The following is a 19,447-nucleotide window of genomic DNA, read 5'->3' on the forward strand; positions in this document are numbered from 1 at the left end:
CTATGGGTTCACACAAACCACTATTGAGACCATTGAGCTTTAGGCATTTTGTTGACTAGAGTTTGAGGTAGCTACCAGCTAACTGCAGGCTAACTTTACGTTCTACCAGCTAACCGTAGACTAACGTTACGTGCTACCAGAGCCATGTGTAGAGTGTGTTGCAACCAAAATGTATTGTTAACTTGGTGCATGAGGTTTAAATCGTCTGTAAGCAGGGCGACTATTTCAGTACATTGCTGAGGCACCGAAATGAGGCACCTATCTCTGAGAGGTGATTGGGTCCAGTAGGCACCAGTGCCCAATTGGCACTGAAATTCAGTACCAAAGTACTCACATTTGATCTGTTAAAAACCTTCATAAATCCTAAATTGCCTACTTATGTCTGTCCATTGGTAATCCTCTCTCTACAACACAATTACTACAAAAGACAATATGAATAAAAATGAGCCCACATTTGAAAAAATCGCTTTAGAGGCTTCTCTCTGCTTTTCTGTTATCTGCATTATGATCTGGCTTCCCTCCATCCTCTCCCCAGCACTTTTGTCTTCACACCACTTAAATCCTGGTTAGGTCCTGTGATCTTGCTGAGACATATAACACGGTCAAAGTTATCGAGCGTCACATTTTGCGGCACTTCACACACTGCTTACGTGACGTTTCAGCATGTCTGCAAGCTCAGGAAACATGTTGAAGCTTGAGAACTGTGCAAGCACAGGACTCGCTTCTCTGACTTTTCATGAGCTGATTCAACGCTTTTTGGCAGCTTGCACTACATCACCCACACCTACTTCCAAAGTGACCTCTCTTTTATTAATTATCATATAATTGCCATTGGGACACAATTCAAATAAAACTGAGCAATTTACTAGTAATTTTCCGCACCACCAAGTTTGACTCCAACCAGCAAAAACAATAAGGAAAAGGTGATCTGTTTTTTTTTTTGTGGGATTGCTTTTTCTTTTTGCATGAAGACTGTGGGAGTGGAGTGAGTTAAGGTGAAGTTACTCACAGTTCAGCTGTGAATTTCAAGACAGCCTGGCATCAGTGATACCGCTGCTTCCTCCTGACAAAGTGATGTACGCCGTCTCACAGCAGCATAGCACTTTGTTTTTCTTCTGCCGTTTTCTAACAAAGCCAGCTGCACGCTGCCTGATGTCTAGAAGTTTGCCACTGAATTGTTTTCTACCCAATCAATGTTTAATTTAAAAGAGGAAAACCTGAGAACTTCTTGATCTACAAGTTAGATTAAAGTTCTTCTGTTATAACTCTAAAGTCCACTTTTTTACCTCTGGACTGTGAGAGACTGACCTAACAAAAAAGCTGGCTTTGTAATAATTTAAGAAAATACCACGTACTGAACCGATCTGTAGAGGAAGTAGAGGGGTGTGTGGCTCATGTGAGGAAAGCGAGGGGGCTAGGAACAGTGAGCCAAAGCGTTAATCAGCGGGACAACTCTGTAGCTTAACAAACAGCACTAATTACACAGGGATAAAGACTTGTTCATCACAAGCTTACGAGCCACAAGTTAATTGCCTCTATAGTCCCCTCCCTCCGTCAGAAGCCAGCTCGCTCCAAAGTCACTTGGAGCAAGTGCCACCGCTTTCATTTTTCTGTGTCCTCCCTCTTCAATATTCACTGCTCTTGCCCTTACGCTTTTCACGTCTCAGTTCATCCGGGAAATCTGTCTGGACCTGCACTAGTAAATTCAGCATGAGGATATTTTAATGGTTTGCCTTTACAACAGTCTGTGCAAACACAGAGAAATGAATCCACGTAGGATGTAGGGACACTGGTTGAAATCTACACCACAAAGCTCTCGAACTGCAGCCCCGAGCAATGGAATCCATTTCCTTTCCTGTAAGGTTATCACCTGTAATATGGATGCATATATAGAGGTCATGGAGCAGCGATATTAAGCATGAAAATGGGGAAATTGAATTTATGTCATTCTAGCATGTAGCACACTCCAGCTGTGCCTTAGGCTGCAGAGCTGTGTGGATCAATATGATAAAAAATAAGACTGAATAATGTGTTTAGAACTGTATTTAGAGGCATCTATGAGCTTTTATTTCTGCATAAGGGCAGCGAGCAGTGTTTGTGTGTGTGAGTGAATTTCGCACGGCTCTAGCTGCGAGTATGGAGTGGAGGACGGTCCTCTGCACTGTGCTGCTAAACGTGATCAGAATATCCTGGGTGGCTTAGGAAAAGAAAAAGTGAGGAAATCTTAAAGTCAGAAGTTTGAATATCGACGGCAGTGAGCTTGTCACGGCTGCCGAAAAAAGACTGAATGATCAAAGCACAGCAGAAAACAAGGAGTGTAAAGGGAACGGGTGGCAGCTGTGAATCACACACGTCTCTCTGCACTTCGTCAGCAGGGGATTTAAAAACCTACTCATCTACTTATCCAATATTGAGGTATGCGTATCACATGGACTGTAAAATGATGAAGCAAGGAAATGCACCGGAGGCCCTTTCTCCTTCATCATTTTAAAACCACTTAGAAATAGCTCCTCCATTATCTGTCACCTTTGGGATTCACATGATCTGCGATACAAATGTGTTCCTTCCTGCTCACTCTTTCAGATTAAAAACTGTATCAACATATTTCAAATAATTGATGTTAGAGGGTACATTGAATGTTGTTAGATAGGGTTTCATACACACAGCAGATTACGTGTGCAATGTGGATTTCAGCAGGCATAATCTGTAATGTCACCACATTATTAAATCATCAGATCTAATGCCATGACTGCCCCACTCTCAGGCAACACCCTTCAACCCCTTCTCACCTCAGGCTAATGTCAAGTCCAAGTTCACATTCACACAGACCCGTGAAAGATTTTACATGTTTTTTCTATCATGTCCGAACATCTCTCAGCGGTCTGCAGCAACAACCTGCGAGACAGGTGTAAAAACACTTCCTGGCACTTTTAGGATTTCACCTGAGACTTTTCAGACATTACAGTGCATCTATAAAGTTGCATTTCCACCAAGCTTAACCCCCGAAGCTCAACATTCACTCGCACCTGAGAGATTTAAATTGCTGGGCCTTACAAATGAGGCATCAACACTGTTTACTGAAGCTAAAGAGGGAGTTTCAGGGAATAAGTCATCTATTGGCCTTCAGCTTTGGGATAACTGCAGAAGAATATACCCAAATAAATGTTTCGGTCTTATCGCGGCCGCCTGGTGTTGTGCATTGGATCAAATCCCGAAGCAACAACTGCTAAATCCTCACAGATGGGTTTTCCCTGAGGAGAAATATTATCATCCAAGCAGGCAGTGTGTCCCTGTGTGTGTATGTTGTGTGTGTGTGTGTGTGTGTGTGTGTGTGTGTGTGTGTGTGTGTGTGTGTGTGTGTGTATGTGTGTGTGTGTGTGTGTGTGAGAGAGAGAGAGAGAGAGAGAGAGAGAGAGAGAGAGAGCTGACTATGTGTTTGTTTTATAGTGCATGTTGGAAGAAAGTGGCTGTTAAAAGGTGGCTGGGTAATTCCATGGCAGGAAATCAAAGATGAGGAGTTATCTGTGGAAGACATGCATACACCAACAGGTAGAGCTGCTCCATGTGGCAGTACTTAACGCACAGTGTGAAGCACAATGGGGAAGTGAACACACACACACACACACACACACACCTGCCGTTGAGCAAGGCAAGGAGCTCCCCGGCGTGGTATAGGTCGTTGCGGGTCACCCGGTTGAAGCGGAAGGAGTTGAGGTTGCAGAAGGTGACCGAGGGAAACACCATCATCGGGGCCGACACCTCGTCCAGCTTGGTGACGTGCGGGTACTGGAAGTAGAACTGCACGCGGTCCACGCACACCAGCACCAGCACGCCCAGGGAGCCCAGAAAGAACAAGATCCACAGGGTGCGCTTGATGCACATCCGCTCGTATGTGAACATGTGCGAGATGCCGTGCAGCGTGGACCTGCTGGCGAAAACTTCTATGGGAGCCGGCCGCTTGTAGTCCATGTCCTCCGAGTCCGCTTTGAGATCCATGATGAGGAGTTTGGATGAATTCGGGGGGATAGCGGGTGGCTGGGCGACTGGGGTGGGGGTTTGCAGAAGGAGCCTTTATAGATAAGCAGATGCTTTAGTAATGGGAAGGATGTTAGTGTCTGCAAGTTCACGCCCTGCGACGCATGTATTTCTCATGCAGCCCGTGTGAGATGTTGCGTCACTGGTAGCCTTTTACGCATTTTACGCTAGATCTCCTCAAAACACCTCCAGCGTGCACAAAAACACGAAAAAAGTGAAGGTGGGGGGAGAAAGCATGTGCGGTACCTCGGCTGAGGAGGGAGGGGAGGAGGAGGAGGAAGAGGAGGAGGAAGAGGAGGGGGTCACACTTCCACGATGAATTATCCCGGTGTGGAGCGCGCACGGACAGATGTCCTCTCCTCTCACACTTTCCCTTAAATACCACGGAGTTGATTTGGGTGAGAAAAACCCCTGGCAGTTTCTGTGCGACAACAAAGAATAATAATAATACTAAAAACAAGATCAGGCTGTGCAGGGAGACAACATGACGGATCACCGCGGCGAGGAAGAACAAGACAATCGGATTCACAGAGGCAGCGGAGCGGCGGTGCGATGCTCCCCGTGTGCGGCGTGGAGGTGGCTGCTGCTGGCTGAACGGCTTCCCCCGCTCATCGTCGACCCCCAACACGTGAGCACAATCACAAACACCCGCTGGTTCCTCGCCTCCTTTAGCGGTTTAATCGCAGCCGACGTCCCGTGTTCTCCACAGCTGCATCACAGAGGAGCTGGCTCCGTCACAGACCCGCTGCCGCCTCGGTGCGCCTCCGCTCGCCTGCCCGCATCCATCCCCTCCTCGGGGCTGCTGCCTCCACAACAATGCGGGGATAATTGGCCGGTTGTGGATCCCTCAGTGCCGGTTAGTTTATCCTCCAGTACGAGTGTGTTGTGGGGAGAAATAAAAGAACGGCTAATGTGGGATGAAATCCTGGCTCCACGGAGAAGCCTCGGCGCTCTGGATTCAGGGGGAAGCCACCTCGCGGTTTGCCGGATCAATTAAATTCGCCCCCGGACAGGAGAGAGCACGGATAGGACGACGTGTGTCCTCCACCGGGTGACGAAGTCCAACGTCGATGTCACTCCGACAAGTCTCAGCCTCCACCCAGGAGACATGTAGTACTAAAAGACACAGTTATATATATAAATACACAATATATCTGTTAACTCACCCCCTGCTCCTCTGGTCCAGCTAGCTAAGATGTTAAAAAAAACTAGCCAGCAGCTAGTTTTGTACTTTCTATATTTATTTATTTTGTAAAGTAAATCGTTGACAAAACGTCGCCTGTAGTTATGTACATGAGAAGCACAAAGCGTTAATCTACCTGGTTGTTAACGTTAAAGTCTCTTTAAATTTTAAGAAAATGGCGACTTTCGTTAAGTCAGTAGACTAGCTAAAGTATGGAAGCCCCTAGGGACAAAAATAAAGAGTGCATTTTAGAAGACGATTGATAAAAACTATAACAGGATAACTTAATACTATAAACTTTTATCCATTTCTAATTCAAAAATGTATTGTTGCCTCTAGTACCTTTGCTTTTTTTATGATGTTCCTCTGGGCGAATGGATTGTACAGGATCGATACTTTGATACTCACAAGCAACTTATTTGGTATTGATTCCATTTTAAAAATATCAATAAGTACAGTTCACTTCCATACGGTTTCAGTCATGGTAAGTTTGTCATATTTGTGCCAAAACAGACGTATCATATTTACTCGACCTGTCACATGACAATGGAAGCCAATTAGAACCAAGAACCAAGCAGGTGCAAACTGCATAGGGGCTAACTCCACACCGCGTTTCCAACACTCACAATACAGAGGTGAAGTGTGTGGTGCAGAAGTCAGGTGTGTAGCTTCAGTACGGAAGACAATTGAGAAAAATCTATTACACCATAACTTGACGAACTCTAATACTGCTCAGGGTAAATTAAGGAGAAAAAGTTGAATTGCTTTTGTGAACTTTCTCCATTTATTATTCCAAAATTAATTGTCATCTATATCTCCATTGATTTGTTATGATGGTATCCAAGCTAGCTGATATTGATAAAAAAAACTAGCTAGCACAAATTAATACTTTCTACTGGTGAAAGACATTGTGTTTATTTTTGTAAAGTAAATCTGCAACAAAACGTTGCCTTTATTAAGTACAGGAGAAGCAGAATGCGTTAATCTATCTTGGTTATAATTGTTCAATTTGCCCTAGTTCTGAGCGAAATCTACAAGAGTAAGTGGAATTGGTTTAGGATTGTTCAGTGATAATACAAAAAAATATATTCTGCAATTATGCATTTCAGCGCATTTCTGGAGCTGATCATCATCTACAAACCAGAGGCCTTTTGGCAGCTGTTGGTGGAAGCACATATGGCACACAGGGACTCTAGTTTAATTTTTAAAAAAAGAAATCCAAAGAAACCCATTATTTATGATTTCATATCGATGCATGCATACACACTATTTTACACAGACTCACACAAATCCCCAAACAAATCTATTTTCTCCCTTGACCAATTCTGTGCAGCTGACTGAGTGGAACATCCAAATATGTCAGAGTGAGTGAGTAAGCCAAACATAGGCAATAAGGCAGATGTGTCGCAAGATTGCCAGTGCCAAATCTGTCATAGAAGCCATATTGCCAAGATGCGAGGGGAGCTCACCCATGAAATTGTTCATAATGCGTCCATAATTGCCATTTGCCATAGTATTGACTGTGAAAACGTGGCAGTCGTCTATAAAGCCTGCATCTCATATTGATCAGCAAGCAGTGCGAGGAAGATGATCCACGCTCTGATCCTGTCAGGTGATGTGAATTCTGGGTATAAACGGTGACACACGTGGGTTTGATACAACAATAGATATTGAATTACTGAGGTGAACTTTGATAGCAGATGCTCGGTTGTACATTTGGCCAAATTTAGGTTTTATGATAGTTGTCTATGCCACGGTGATGATGGAGTTGCTTGCTGAGATGATGCTTCTCTCCACTTGCATTAGTTTTAATAGTGATGGTGTAACGCTCCTCAGAGGAACCTGGATGAATAGGCCTGTCTGACGGTCCTCGCTTTATGCTGCTTTCTTTACAGGCTGTTCAGCTCTGTTTCAGCTTTCCTGCTCATAAATATATTTCCATCAACTGACACCATGAAAGTGGCTCTTTAGTTTTTTACAAAGGAAATCTTGAAAGCTCAGAAGTTGAAAAGAAATATTAAATTTTCCATGAAAGGAGAAAGACCTGATTATACTAACAGATTATCAAGTAAGAGGTAGGGTACAGATGTGTGGGTCTTGTACAGATAGGAGAGATGAACTATACAAAAACCAACTGTAGTACTCCACCTTCTGGCCCACAAATGATTCAGCTGTTTACTACACCATCGAGAACCATTTGGACTAGATTAAAACATTATTTTTCATGACAGGAGTAGCAGCAGCCAGTCCCTCTTAAATGAGGGTCCTGTCCTGTCTCATGATTTCAGCTGCCTGTCTTTCATTTTTCTTGTTGTTTCAGATTGATATTTAACTTTCTGGAAGAACAGCCTGTCTTTCCTGAAAGTCTGTCTCCTGCATTTTGCTGTTTCTTCGACATGTAACCTTCACCTTATTGTGCTCCAGGGGCGTTTCTAGGTTTGAAAGAAAGGGGGGGCTTAGCCCCTAAGGATGCTGAATGTTTGCGCCCGCAAAAATTCAGCATCCTTAGGGGCTAAAAGAAGTAGGAGTTCAATCTTGCCTTCTATTTTTCTTCCACAGATGGCGACATAATTCTGAAGACCCAAGCCTCCCCTGTGTTTACGGATGACGATGTCACCTTGTGTTATCAGCATCAGAGCGGCAAACACAAACAAACCAGCTTCTTTAAAAACAGAGCATTGATTGACTCTAACAGTTCGTCCGGTTCAGACCGAGTCATAAAGATGACTCTTAAGAATGTGACACGGGAAGATGAAGGCTTCTACAGGTATGCGTCAGACAGCTGCAGAGTCCAGAGAGCTGGTTATCAGTGAGACCGGACAGAGGTCAGCTGAACATCATCACTCTGCTGTGTGTTCTATAGAAGTGGATCAGTGTCACATATCAACTGTTGTTTCTTTTAGGAAACCTCACATCAGAGGAGACTCCAGCCTCCACTGTTATTTTTCTTATTCATATACATCTACTTGTTTTGGAGGAAATACTCAATATTAATCAACACATTTTTCATTATTGAGTGAAGCCTTTTGGTTGTCTGGTTCTCCTCCTGTCTTTTCATCAAGGTCTAATTTCATCAGGAAGATCCCTCAGGATCTAATGAGATGAAAGAAACTACAATGGGACTCAGTAGAGCGCCTATTCACCAAGGCCCAGCAGTCCCCTTAAATACAATCAAGCTGCACCAAATTTCACACACTCATAGATATCAGTCCTCTACATACGGCAGATTTTTTTCATTAAGGTCCAAGAATTATTCCCTAGGAAAACGTTTTAAAAGCACAATGTTAAAGAAAGAGTTAAAAAATGACTGGATCGGCTTAATACCAAAATACAGTGGGCCCTTTCCTGACACTTACTACATCTGTCCGCCAAGTTGATTGGAAATCCAATTGTTGTTGTTATTATAACAGTATTATGTCGTCTTGATCAGGTTCCTGGAAATGGATCATTGCTTCATGTGGGGTTCTACTTCTGATCGTCATTCCTTTGACTGTTTGGCTCGTTTGTCACTACAGGTTAGTATTTATAAAATCTTCATCCGTCTTGACTTCCTACTTTCTACTGCATGAACGACAAGCCCAACAGGTGGTGAAGTAAATGATTCACTGCCTGTTGTATTTTCCTGAAGGTACCAGAAGCTCTGCACTTGGAGCTGCTGGCCAGTTTCCAAACAGGAAGTTCCAGCAGGGGTGCTTCCTGCCACCAAGTTGGATGTGACGGAGGTGCAGTGGGACCTGTCCTGGATGGAGATGTCCAAACTGTTGGAAAAGGATTCTTATTGTGGCACTTAAAGGGAAACTCTCTTCTGAAGCCCAGAGACTTAACTATTGGGTCAAACCTATGAGAAAGCTCAGTCAGTGCTGCAATTTGTAGTATTTGATGGTCACATGTCAAAATAGTGCTGCCTGATATATTTTTGAATTGAATTAAATGAGATGTTTAGGATTTATAAGGATGACTACATTTGCTGATGGTGCAGATTTGATAGCTTCCAATACAAATGTTATTGTTTCAGTTGTCACATTTGTCAATGTCAATACTCTTGCACATTTAAACGTCTCTCCTTTGAGTACATTTTGAAACTAAGAATCGTATTTGTTATATCTTATTATCTAATCATTAATATAATTGACTGTTCTAAATCATTTTACATGTATCATTTCTCCTGTGTTTGTTCGAGGTTCCATGTTGTTTGCTCCCTTTGAATCGTTATTTGCTATTTCTTGTCGTCTGAAGTTATAAAAGTCATGGAAATCATCGTGCTTGTTTTATATCTTTTAAGGCAGAACAAACAACTACCAAGAAACTAAAAAATAACTATAAAGATTAACCAAACAAATGAAGTTCATATATTCCAACAGCCTCTATAGCGGTCAAACCAGTTAGGCCTCATTGATAGACCATGTTAGCTACCAATTTGTTGCATTTTGCATTAATAGATCACTACAAACAGTACACGTCTTCTTAAATAGACCTAAAATCAACTTTAGACAGAAAGATGTTAAGAATCTCCAGTACTAAGAAACTAAAACAGTAAAAATTAACTCTGAGATGTTTTTGAAATCCGACCTTCAAAATCATACTGTCATGCCATGTGTAAGGTAGGGCAGTCGGTGGATGAACAGAATGTGTGTCCATTCATCGTTGAGGAAGATATCAGGAAGTCCTACTGACAAACATTGTTGTGCATTTTAAAGAAGAAATTATTTTCAAGTGAGAGAACAAGCATTTCAATGAAAACTAGGGCTGCGCAAAATGATCAAAATGTCATATCCTCTTGTAGAAGTCATTTCATATCCAGTTAATCATATGTATTGTAATTGGTCATCCGTCTCCGTGATTCTTTAGGTTTTGTTTGAGCTCTGAGTTGTATTACTCTCATCCATAGACACCTATGAAGGTATTTTCTGCTGCAAAACACTTGTGCAATGGAATTTGTGGTTGTACAAAATTGTCTTATCTTAAATATTCTCCATACAGTGTGACATGAACCTCTTGGTAAAATAAATTTAAACTATTTAAGTCTGAATTTTGTTTGGAAATATCCTGGGTTGTATAATGTTCACATGTTCGTTTGTGATGAAATACTGCGGCTAAGAGTTACACGACGAAATGAACAATGTATTTTGTTTAATTTATTACATGCATATGTTAATGTATATAAACATATATGTAAATATATATTGTATATATATAATATATATATATAATATATATAATATGTATATATATATATATAAATACTAAGACAAGAAGGTGATAAGACAGGAGCCATTAAAAAAATTAAAGATCAGATGCTGCAAGAATGACGCAATTAAAAGTCCACCAAAATGAAACAAATTTATTTACAGAAATAAATGATAGCAAAACTTCCTCATCAGTAGGTGGTTATATCACCATAGCAACCAGATGCTAAGATTTGAAATAGAAGATTATTTTGATTGACAGGGACACTCTCTCAATACCTCCTTTGATGCTTTGATGAACAGCATCAAAGTTGTTATTTTGATAGGAGACCTCTGATTGGCTGTTGATTGCTTTAAATACTGTTAAATTTTAAGACAGTTGCTATTGCACTCTGACCTTGACTGAGGTAAGTCATGTCTCACCCTCTCTCTGTGTTTACCCAGCATGCTAACCAATACAATTCAGGCTCATTATTCAAGTTTGAAATTAAACCACTGTATAATATGAAGCTTCTGCTGTTACATGTTGATAATGTGCGGTTTTCTGTTGCTTTTATGACAAATGTGAAAATATTGTTGCTGGCTTCTTTTGTGTTTTCTGCTGCTTATCTTAATGAGTGATATGTGTTAACGTGATGCTAAGTAGCGTTAGGTCACCGAGGCCAGGCAGAGCGAGGCATTGTGGACAAAACACCTGTAGCACCAGGAAATGTTCCCATTTCACATCTTATTCTACCAAACGATGTGTTTTGTAACATTGGGAAGATTAACCTTGGTGTTTAACTTTAGTATTTAAGATAAAGTAAAAAAACAACAGCTTCCATCACTGCCAATCAAATTCAGATTCAAATTCAAATCAAAGGGGCTTGGTGCCATTTTTGGTCCCATTTTTTCTGGGACTAATGTTATTTCAGAGAAAACTTTTCTGGAAGGAGCATCAACTTGCATAACTTGCTCACACGGTCCCATTTTTTTACTCTCACAAATTTCAAATATATCTGTGTGTCCGGCAAAGTCTTGGAATTCTCCCGATGTCTTTATTTCACAGATAGGACTTATAGTTTCTGAATTATAGTTGTTTGAGTGGTGCACTCAGAGTTTAGATTTCTCTCTTCTCTCGCTTAAACCAGCCAGTCTGTCTCTCTCTCTCATTCTCTCTGCGTGTGTCTCTCTATCTGTGTCAATTGTTTTATATTGAATGTTTGATTGATCAAATTCACCTAAATCTTACACACTATTTCATCCTGTCACCTGCAGACATAAAGCCTTTTGACTTCAAGTTCCAGACAAGAGCAGAAACTTCTTCGGAAAATAGTGCATCAACTCATCCAACAGCTTCTTCAAAAGATACATCTACTCTCTGTGGTGAACCATGGAGAAACCAGATATTCTGAAGATCCTCAATGACGAACTCCTCACAGCCTATAGGAAGATCAATGCTCTTAAGGATGAGGTGTGGCAGCTGCAAGACCAGCTTCAAGACAGAGATGAGTTCATAAAGATGGCGGTGGAGAAGGAGAAGGAGAAGGAGAAAGAGAAGGAGAAAGAGAAAGAGAAGGAGAAGGAGAAGAGGAAGGAGATTGAGACCGAGACCGAGAAGGAGAATGAGATCCAGGCCCTGACGGAGAAGGTGGAGCAGCTGGAAAACCAGCTGAAAGAGAAAGATGTTGTCATAGCGAAGGAGGTGAAGAAACGGCGCGCTCGCCTCAGGGCCTATCTCGACTGCCTTGCTGAGCTAACTGACTGTCAGGCCAAGGTTAAGCTTATGGAAGCAAGGCTGCACCAGGAGCCACCCCAGCCTGATACAGGATGTAGCAGTGAGGTGGAGGTGGAGGTGGAGAAGGAGAAGGAGAAGGAGAAGGAGAAGGAGAAAGAGAAGGAGAAGGAGAAGGAGAAAGAGAAAGAGAAGGAGAAGGAGAAGGAGAAAGAGAAAGAGAAGGAGAAAGAGAAGGAGAAGGAGAAAGAGAAAGAGAAAGAGAAGGAGAAAGAGAAAGAGAAGGAGAAGGAGAAAGAGAAAGAGAAGGAGAAAGAGAAGGAGAAGGAGAAAGAGAAGGAGAAAGAGAAGGAGAAGGAGAAGGAGAAAGAGAAAGAGAAAGAGAAGGAGAAAGAGAAGGAGAAAGAGAAGGAGAAAGAGAAGGAGAAGTACAAGGACAAGGAGAAGGACAAGGAGAAGGAGAAACTTGTGACGATCTACAATGTCGAAATCCTCCGAGCCAACAGGAACATTTGGATTCTTAAGGAGGAGGTGTTGCGGCTGGAAAACCATCTTAAAGACAGAGATGATATCATAAAGATGGCAGTGGAGAAGGAGAAGGAGGAGGAGAAGGAGAAGGAGACGGAGAAGGAGAAGGAGAAGGAGAAGGAGATTAAGATTGAGACTGAGACCGAGAGGGAGATGGAGACGGAGAAGGAGAAGGAGAAGGAGATCCAGGCCCTGACGGAGAAGCTGGAGCAGCTGGAAAACCAGCTGAAAGACAAAGATGTTGTCATAACGAAGGAGGTAGAGAAAGGGCATGCTCGCCTCAGGGCCTATGTTGACTGCTTGGCCGAGCTCACTGACTGTCAGGCCAAGGCTAAAATTCTGGAAGTTAGTCTGCACAAGTGAGCAGTGAGGTGGAGGTCAACATGGAGAAGGAGAACGAGAAGGTGCTTGCTTCAGGGCCGAAAGGAGACGAAACTGCAGCAGGAGAAAACTCCAACTATGGGACTGAGCTACAGAAAGGAGGAGGCCGAGATGAGCTGGAGGAGAGAGAAGAGGTGGAGAAGCCCCCGCCCTCACCCTTTTTCTACTCCTCAAAACAAACCCCTCCCCTGTCCCCCTTTGTACATATTTGAAATGATCTAATGATGTGTTGTAAATATGTTAAACTTTTTGAATAAAAATAACTAGTATAGTAACATCTACCTCTGTCTTTCTGAATATACACACAGGATTCATTGATCAATTAACACAGTGTTGGAGTGAAACAAATCAGTGTGATTCATTTAGTTTGCTACTATTCATATGAACACAGCAGAGCATAGACAAACAATGTTTCTTAACTTTTTTACATTTGGTCAAATCTATATATTAATTATGACAACAATACAATAATAATACTATCATCTCATCTGAGGGCCCACCCATCACACTGACCACGCCCATCTGACACGAACACACACTCACGCACACACACACATGCACACACACACACACACACACACACACACACACACACACATAAACGTACACACACACGCATACACACACACGCACGCACACACACACACACAAGTCATTATCATTTATATATTTACTGTATATATACACATTTATTTCAATTTATTCATGGTTGAGGTCAATATCAGATCAGAAGACATGTTCATGGCCCTGAAGTCAATTTAAAATGACATGTAGCATGTTAGAGTTATAAATAACTTGTCCATGTGTAAAACAATAGTTTAATTTTAAAAAAAAATATCACAATAATTATTTTCGGGGGCTGAAGCACATTTTAGGGGGGCTTCAGCCCCCCTAAAACAGGCCTAACGACGCCCCTGTTGTGCTCCTTCCTGGAAGTAAAATGATTATTCTCTTGGACTGACAGTGAACATGTAAAATCTGTAGAATAGTTGAAAATATCTCAAAAGCACTTCTGTGGTAACTTTCAAAATACACATTAACTGACAGTGAGACAATAGTGACAATGCAAAATCGTCAATATGCCTTCTTAAACGTTTCCAAAGTTTCCTAGGTTCTCTGGAAACAAGCAGATTCAATTTGAGGATCAAATTACACCGTGATAAATCGCAGACAGGACGCTGCACTGAGATGCAAGGGGAGCACATGTATATCTCTTTATTTTATAACATATTTAACATGATCAACTTGTGAAGCTTTGCTGTAAAAAGTATACCGAATTGGAAGGAGCCATGACGCCCAACTGGGTTGTATGGTCATATATACGGTTACAGACAAAAAGTAAATCTTAGTTTTGTTACACTGATCATATAAAACGGTTATTTAAATCAATACTTTTTGAAAAAACAGGAGTAATTATTGTTAGTCAGAGGGAAGACAAAATGTTTTACTTTAAACCAACCCTTTAAATGCAAGACATAAGTGTTAGAAGGGACGGTGGTGGTCTCACAAAGTGCCACTTTGAACAAGCAGGAGCAAAATACAATAATGGCAGCTACTCCTTTTTGTATGGTTCCTCACAGACATATAAATATAAAAAACAGATGTTCCTGTTTTTGTGCTCCCTCAAAGATGATGATTCCTTTTTCTTGGCTGCTATTTGCTTTTATCCTCCATGTCTACTGCTGCAAACAACAATCCCCACAGCCTCTGTCATGATTGGTCAGTGCACATGTGTTTATGTACTTGTGAAAGCAGCCAGAAGGAGGGCTCGCTCCAGTGTGGCAGCTTTTGCAACAGACCATTTTCAAAACTCCTTTGATTATTCATCAAGATCTACCATTAGGCATGTTTTCTTCACTTTACAAAACTCCAAAATATCCAAAAGCAAAAGCCTGTCCAGTGGCTGTTCATTATATGAAATCACCTCGGTCTACACACATTCTTTTGTTTGATTACAATTACGGGTTATGCTTTTTTTTATATAACAGAAAACCCTGTTCAATCCTAGAACACTCAACCTGCTGTAGATGCTGGATTTTTTTTAGCAAAAGCATCGGTTAGTCCCCATCCTTTCTGCCTTTTCCATCGTAACAGTGAAAAATATTGCATTAAAATATGAGCTCAATGAAGAATCAACCTAATCGATGTGTTGCGGCCCTGTAATTCTGTTTTGTTGTTTTCTGTTTTGTCCTCATGTCGCTTTCCCCATCTGTTTCCCACTGAGTTACTGCTAGCTTAATTCATTAGCGAGCTGCAGCCTACAGCTGATAATATCTGACAGTGGCTGTCTGTCTTTCAGCCGATGAAACCGAGTCATCAGATAGAAATGAAAAATCTTCCTGTCCCACTGAAAACCTGCTGAAACCGAAGAACAATGACCCGAACCCTGTCTCAGAGCTGAGTTGTAAATCTGCTGTTGGTATCTTTGCAAACACACTGCGGTACGTGCTAGCGCGATAGCCGGGGCGTTCACTGAAAGGAATGGGGCTAAGCTAAGGGTCGGTTATTAGCTTTTCACATCTTATTAGCTAACTGCTAAATAAAGCAATCTGTGTCAATACTGATCTGCGTATAGTTTATAACATACTGTAGGCTAGAGCCCTCACATGGATAAGTGATTCATGCTGGCACATGGGAAACAAGAGGTTTGTCTCCATAATACTTCTGTGAGGTCAATTCTCCTTTAATATTTCATTGGGATTACACGAGTGGTGAGAGTAAATCTCTCCTCTCCTCTCTTGTGTCCTCTCTGCTCACTCCACGCTGACTGGCTTTTACTTTGGCCAAGGCTACGCGGTGTGCCAACCCGCTCACAGGGAGCTGGCAGGGGAGACGAACACACTCTGGGGTCCCATTGACAAGTCTTTTTAGTTATCGTCCGGCAAGCGGGACACAGACGGAGCAAGAGGCTCTTGACCCCGATTGATTTAAGTCTGTTTCAAGCCCACACCCAGAACCTGCTTCCAAGCAACTGTCATCCCGGCACTGGTCCAGGGCATGACATCATCAAAAGGGTGACAGACAAGGCCTTCATAGACAGATGGTCGTTAGATCTAATAATGAGTATCTGCAGGTCCCAGCCCAGACAAATGTGTACTGTCCTACTGGGCAATGATCCTAATCATTCAAGGACGCCTTTATTAAAAGCAGGGGAGAGCCTTGATATTCCTGTTGAGCTCTTTGTGATGCAGTTCAACAAGATACTGTCTCTCTCAAGTGATGTTATACTTATATATGCAGCTTTCACAGGGTATTTCTCTACTTCCTCGGCTCTGTAACGTGTTACTCCCCTCCTACTTTCCCATTTAGAGAGAGAGTGGTCTCAGACTTTTGGTCCCCGCAGTATGTGTTTCAAGAGCAAATCCTGTCAGGCTGCTAACGCTCAGCAGAAAGTTTACAACCCTCCATGCAGCTGTTTTTTTTTCATGTAGGCAATTGCCAAGTCAGGCTCTTGAGGGAATTGCCTGCAGAACTAATTCACAAGCTAAATGATCGAGTGATGGTTGCATAGGTAGGAAATCCCCTTCTAATCTTACACTCGACAAGCATTTATTCGGTCACTAGGTCTATACTACTCTTTTAAAGGAATTGCTGTTACATCTAGACTCACTTTGATATCAGTGTGTGGTTGGCACAGATGGAAGAACATGGTGGAAAGCAATTTGTGGATGTGGAGGTCTGGTGTCATCTCACCAGCGCCACTCCCGCACCTGTTAGAGTGGTAGATTGGGTCTGAACATGGGTTATTTATCTGTGTCTCCAGCTCAATACAGCATCGGGTCTCTCCGCGGCAAGATTGATCCTGCGCCCGTGGAGGAAAAGTTTTGGAATCATCATTCACAAACTTTGTGAGCTCTCAGCCTCGGGCTCGATCCAAGATGAGTGTCTGGAGATATTTGGAGAGCTGGTAAATCGAGACCTTTACATTTATTCTACATTTATGGTGTTGACATTTTAACAAATCGAGGCACCGGGTAAAAGCGATGAAATGCTTAATGTGATGTTGCATATTTTTTGGCTCGCAGGCATGATCCTCTTTCACCTTGGCTACATTTAAGTTTTACTTTTTAGAAGGTATAAACCAATTGTTGCAACACTTCTTTATAATCTTTATGAGCGAAAGAAGCTGCTCAGAATAGCTGCTAATTGCATATTTGCTGACGACTTGATTCATTACCGCTACACAAGTTTGAATGATTGGCTATTGTCCACAGCTGAAGCCCCATTAAGGGACAGTACGGAAAGCGCCACCTCAGTCTCGTGCACACCAACCTCTGCTCTCCCGAGGAGTGGAAAAGATCATTTGAATTAGCCGTGAGGAGGAATTAATCCTAATGGCTTCTATTCATTAACAGCTAATTAAATATTCACATGCATGCCTCACTCGAGCCCCCCACTCCCCCTCTTTGTCTTGGTCTCTTTATTTCATTGGTGGTCCGCTGCACAGTCCGCCGTTCTACTTGAGAGAGGATGGCAGAAAAGTAAATTGCATTGTGCTACTGCATGTATGAGATACAGGCTGAGCAGAGTGGGCACCTAGTCTATAATGTGCCATGAAAGAAATAATTTTCATTGACGAGATAATTGCAAAATCAAATCACTGACAATTATGTTTTTACTCCTGACCATGAAAAGTGCGTATATACTTATTCTGAATAATTTTGGGTTAAAATTAAGAACACAGAGTTTTCAAGACCTGTTTTAAAAATTGTCACATGTGTAATGCTAATAAACCTTTGATTTAAAATAATAAATACTAAGAGATGTGAGAGTCACATATGGAAATTTCTTGATAAAGACATTCCGAGATTCCCTTTTTATGATTTATAGAGCAGCTGGAGGGTCACATGGGGCTCCAATCAATAGCTTTAACTCACATTGCTACCTCTGTAGGACAGAATTAATTAAACAGAGGCGAGTATCTTGCCTGTCGTATCTTTGAAGCAGCAGTGTCTTGTCGAAGTTGGTGTTTGAAGAGAGGAGACGCGGACCCAGAACTTGCAGCATAACAGAATTTATTACACAGAAGTTTCACAGGTCAGACGGGCTCCATGGTATGCCCGGAGAAATCACAAAGGCCAGATAGTGAAAATCTGGCTCGCCTCCGCCAGGCAAGCCCTTTTATAGAGGAGTTGTTTACCACAGAACTATAGATAAAATGACGTAGCACATAGGGTCTATGTCCAAATTTTTACATGTTTTTAGTAACTTCAAGTTTGAAGTCAACCCCCAAATCTTTGCTCCTCCCTTAGCAGGCCAGATACTGTACGATAGGTCAAAGATCATTCCCAAGAGGGGGACGAATACCTCAAACTCAAAACTTAGGGGGAAGCATGTCAGCATTGTATATACACATGTTAGAAAGCTCCGTCAGCTGAATTTACAACAATAACATGCCATCATTTTATATAACCATGTTCAAGCTGAATATACAACAAGCCCTTCCACTTTTATCACAAATAAATCAGCATGAATTTTCAGTGAATCCACGTGAAATATCTGTGTGTGCCAGCCAGAGGAAGAGGGAGAGAAAAACTTACATCTAAAAAACCTAATCTGACATTTCAGTGAATATATGGTGCATTTATCTTTAGGTTAGTTGTGTTGCAACAAGTTAGAGAGAATGCCATTCTGTCTAATTACACCTTAAGGCCCTTGTCATTGGCGACAGCTGGCTTTATATCATACTATAAATCCAAATCTTTTCAAATGCAACACTCAGGGAATAAAACTAGCAGATGAGTTTTTATTTGATTCCATATAACGATAATCATGTTTAACATCCACCGCTTCTTTGGATTATGTGCATCATATAACAAGAACAACACTGTGGCCATCCATTCACTCACATTTCTAACTTCATTTCCTTTCAATTTTCAAAATTATTGCGGTGCAAGTTTGTTTTCTAGCTCCCGCTTATGAAGGCAGACACCAGTTATGCATGACTGTCACATCACTCGGACCCAGTGAAGCTCCGAGATCGCATTCTCGCAAAAATCGACAGAACCCACAGCAGATTGTCAAATTAGACGTTTGCCTCATGTCTGGTCCGTGTTTGTTAAAGTCAGATCATGTTCAGGCATCATTAAACAGCCCAGTGTCACCAGCCCATCACTCATCAATCCATCACTGTGAAACAGACGCTACCTTTGATTGTCTGAATGGATCCTGTAATTCAAGCAGCAACACATTAGTCTGCAAATGAACAAGTGACTGGTTTCACAGCTCACTTATTCCAAGAGACCTCTCTGTGACATTGTGCTAATTGTCATATACTGTAGACAGACAATTTTCTCCCGTGTTTCTTTGGTGTGTAATTACGTTGACAGTCAGTGAAAGATATCAATGTGCAGCACAGTGAAAAACCTGCAAACAGGCGACACAGGCAGTTGTATGAGGCTGTTTTGATTAGATGTCCAT

The 19,447-nt window shown here is 41.9% G+C and overlaps 1 protein-coding gene and 1 long non-coding RNA gene across 2 annotated transcripts in view; one reads left to right on the plus strand and one right to left on the minus strand.

Moving 5' to 3' along the window:
* asic1b (acid-sensing (proton-gated) ion channel 1b) overlaps nt 1–4,497 on the minus strand; it is a 150,117-nt gene extending 145,620 nt beyond the window's left edge. The window contains exon 1 of the mRNA XM_053447522.1: nt 3,635–4,497. Coding sequence (XP_053303497.1) covers nt 3,635–3,996 — 362 coding nt within the window. The 5' untranslated portion in view covers nt 3,997–4,497. The remainder of the gene's footprint in view (nt 1–3,634) is intronic.
* Nucleotides 4,498–8,207: 3,710 nt separating this feature from the next.
* On the plus strand, nt 8,208–9,474 carry LOC128458383 (uncharacterized). The gene is made up of 2 exons (XR_008342012.1): nt 8,208–8,733; nt 8,847–9,474. It is a non-coding gene; the product is annotated as an uncharacterized LOC128458383 (long non-coding RNA).
* Nucleotides 9,475–19,447: the final 9,973 nt, after the last annotated feature.

This window comes from Pleuronectes platessa, chromosome 2, assembly GCF_947347685.1.
Source record: "Pleuronectes platessa chromosome 2, fPlePla1.1, whole genome shotgun sequence".
In the NCBI taxonomy this organism is placed as follows: domain Eukaryota; kingdom Metazoa; phylum Chordata; class Actinopteri; order Pleuronectiformes; family Pleuronectidae; genus Pleuronectes; species Pleuronectes platessa.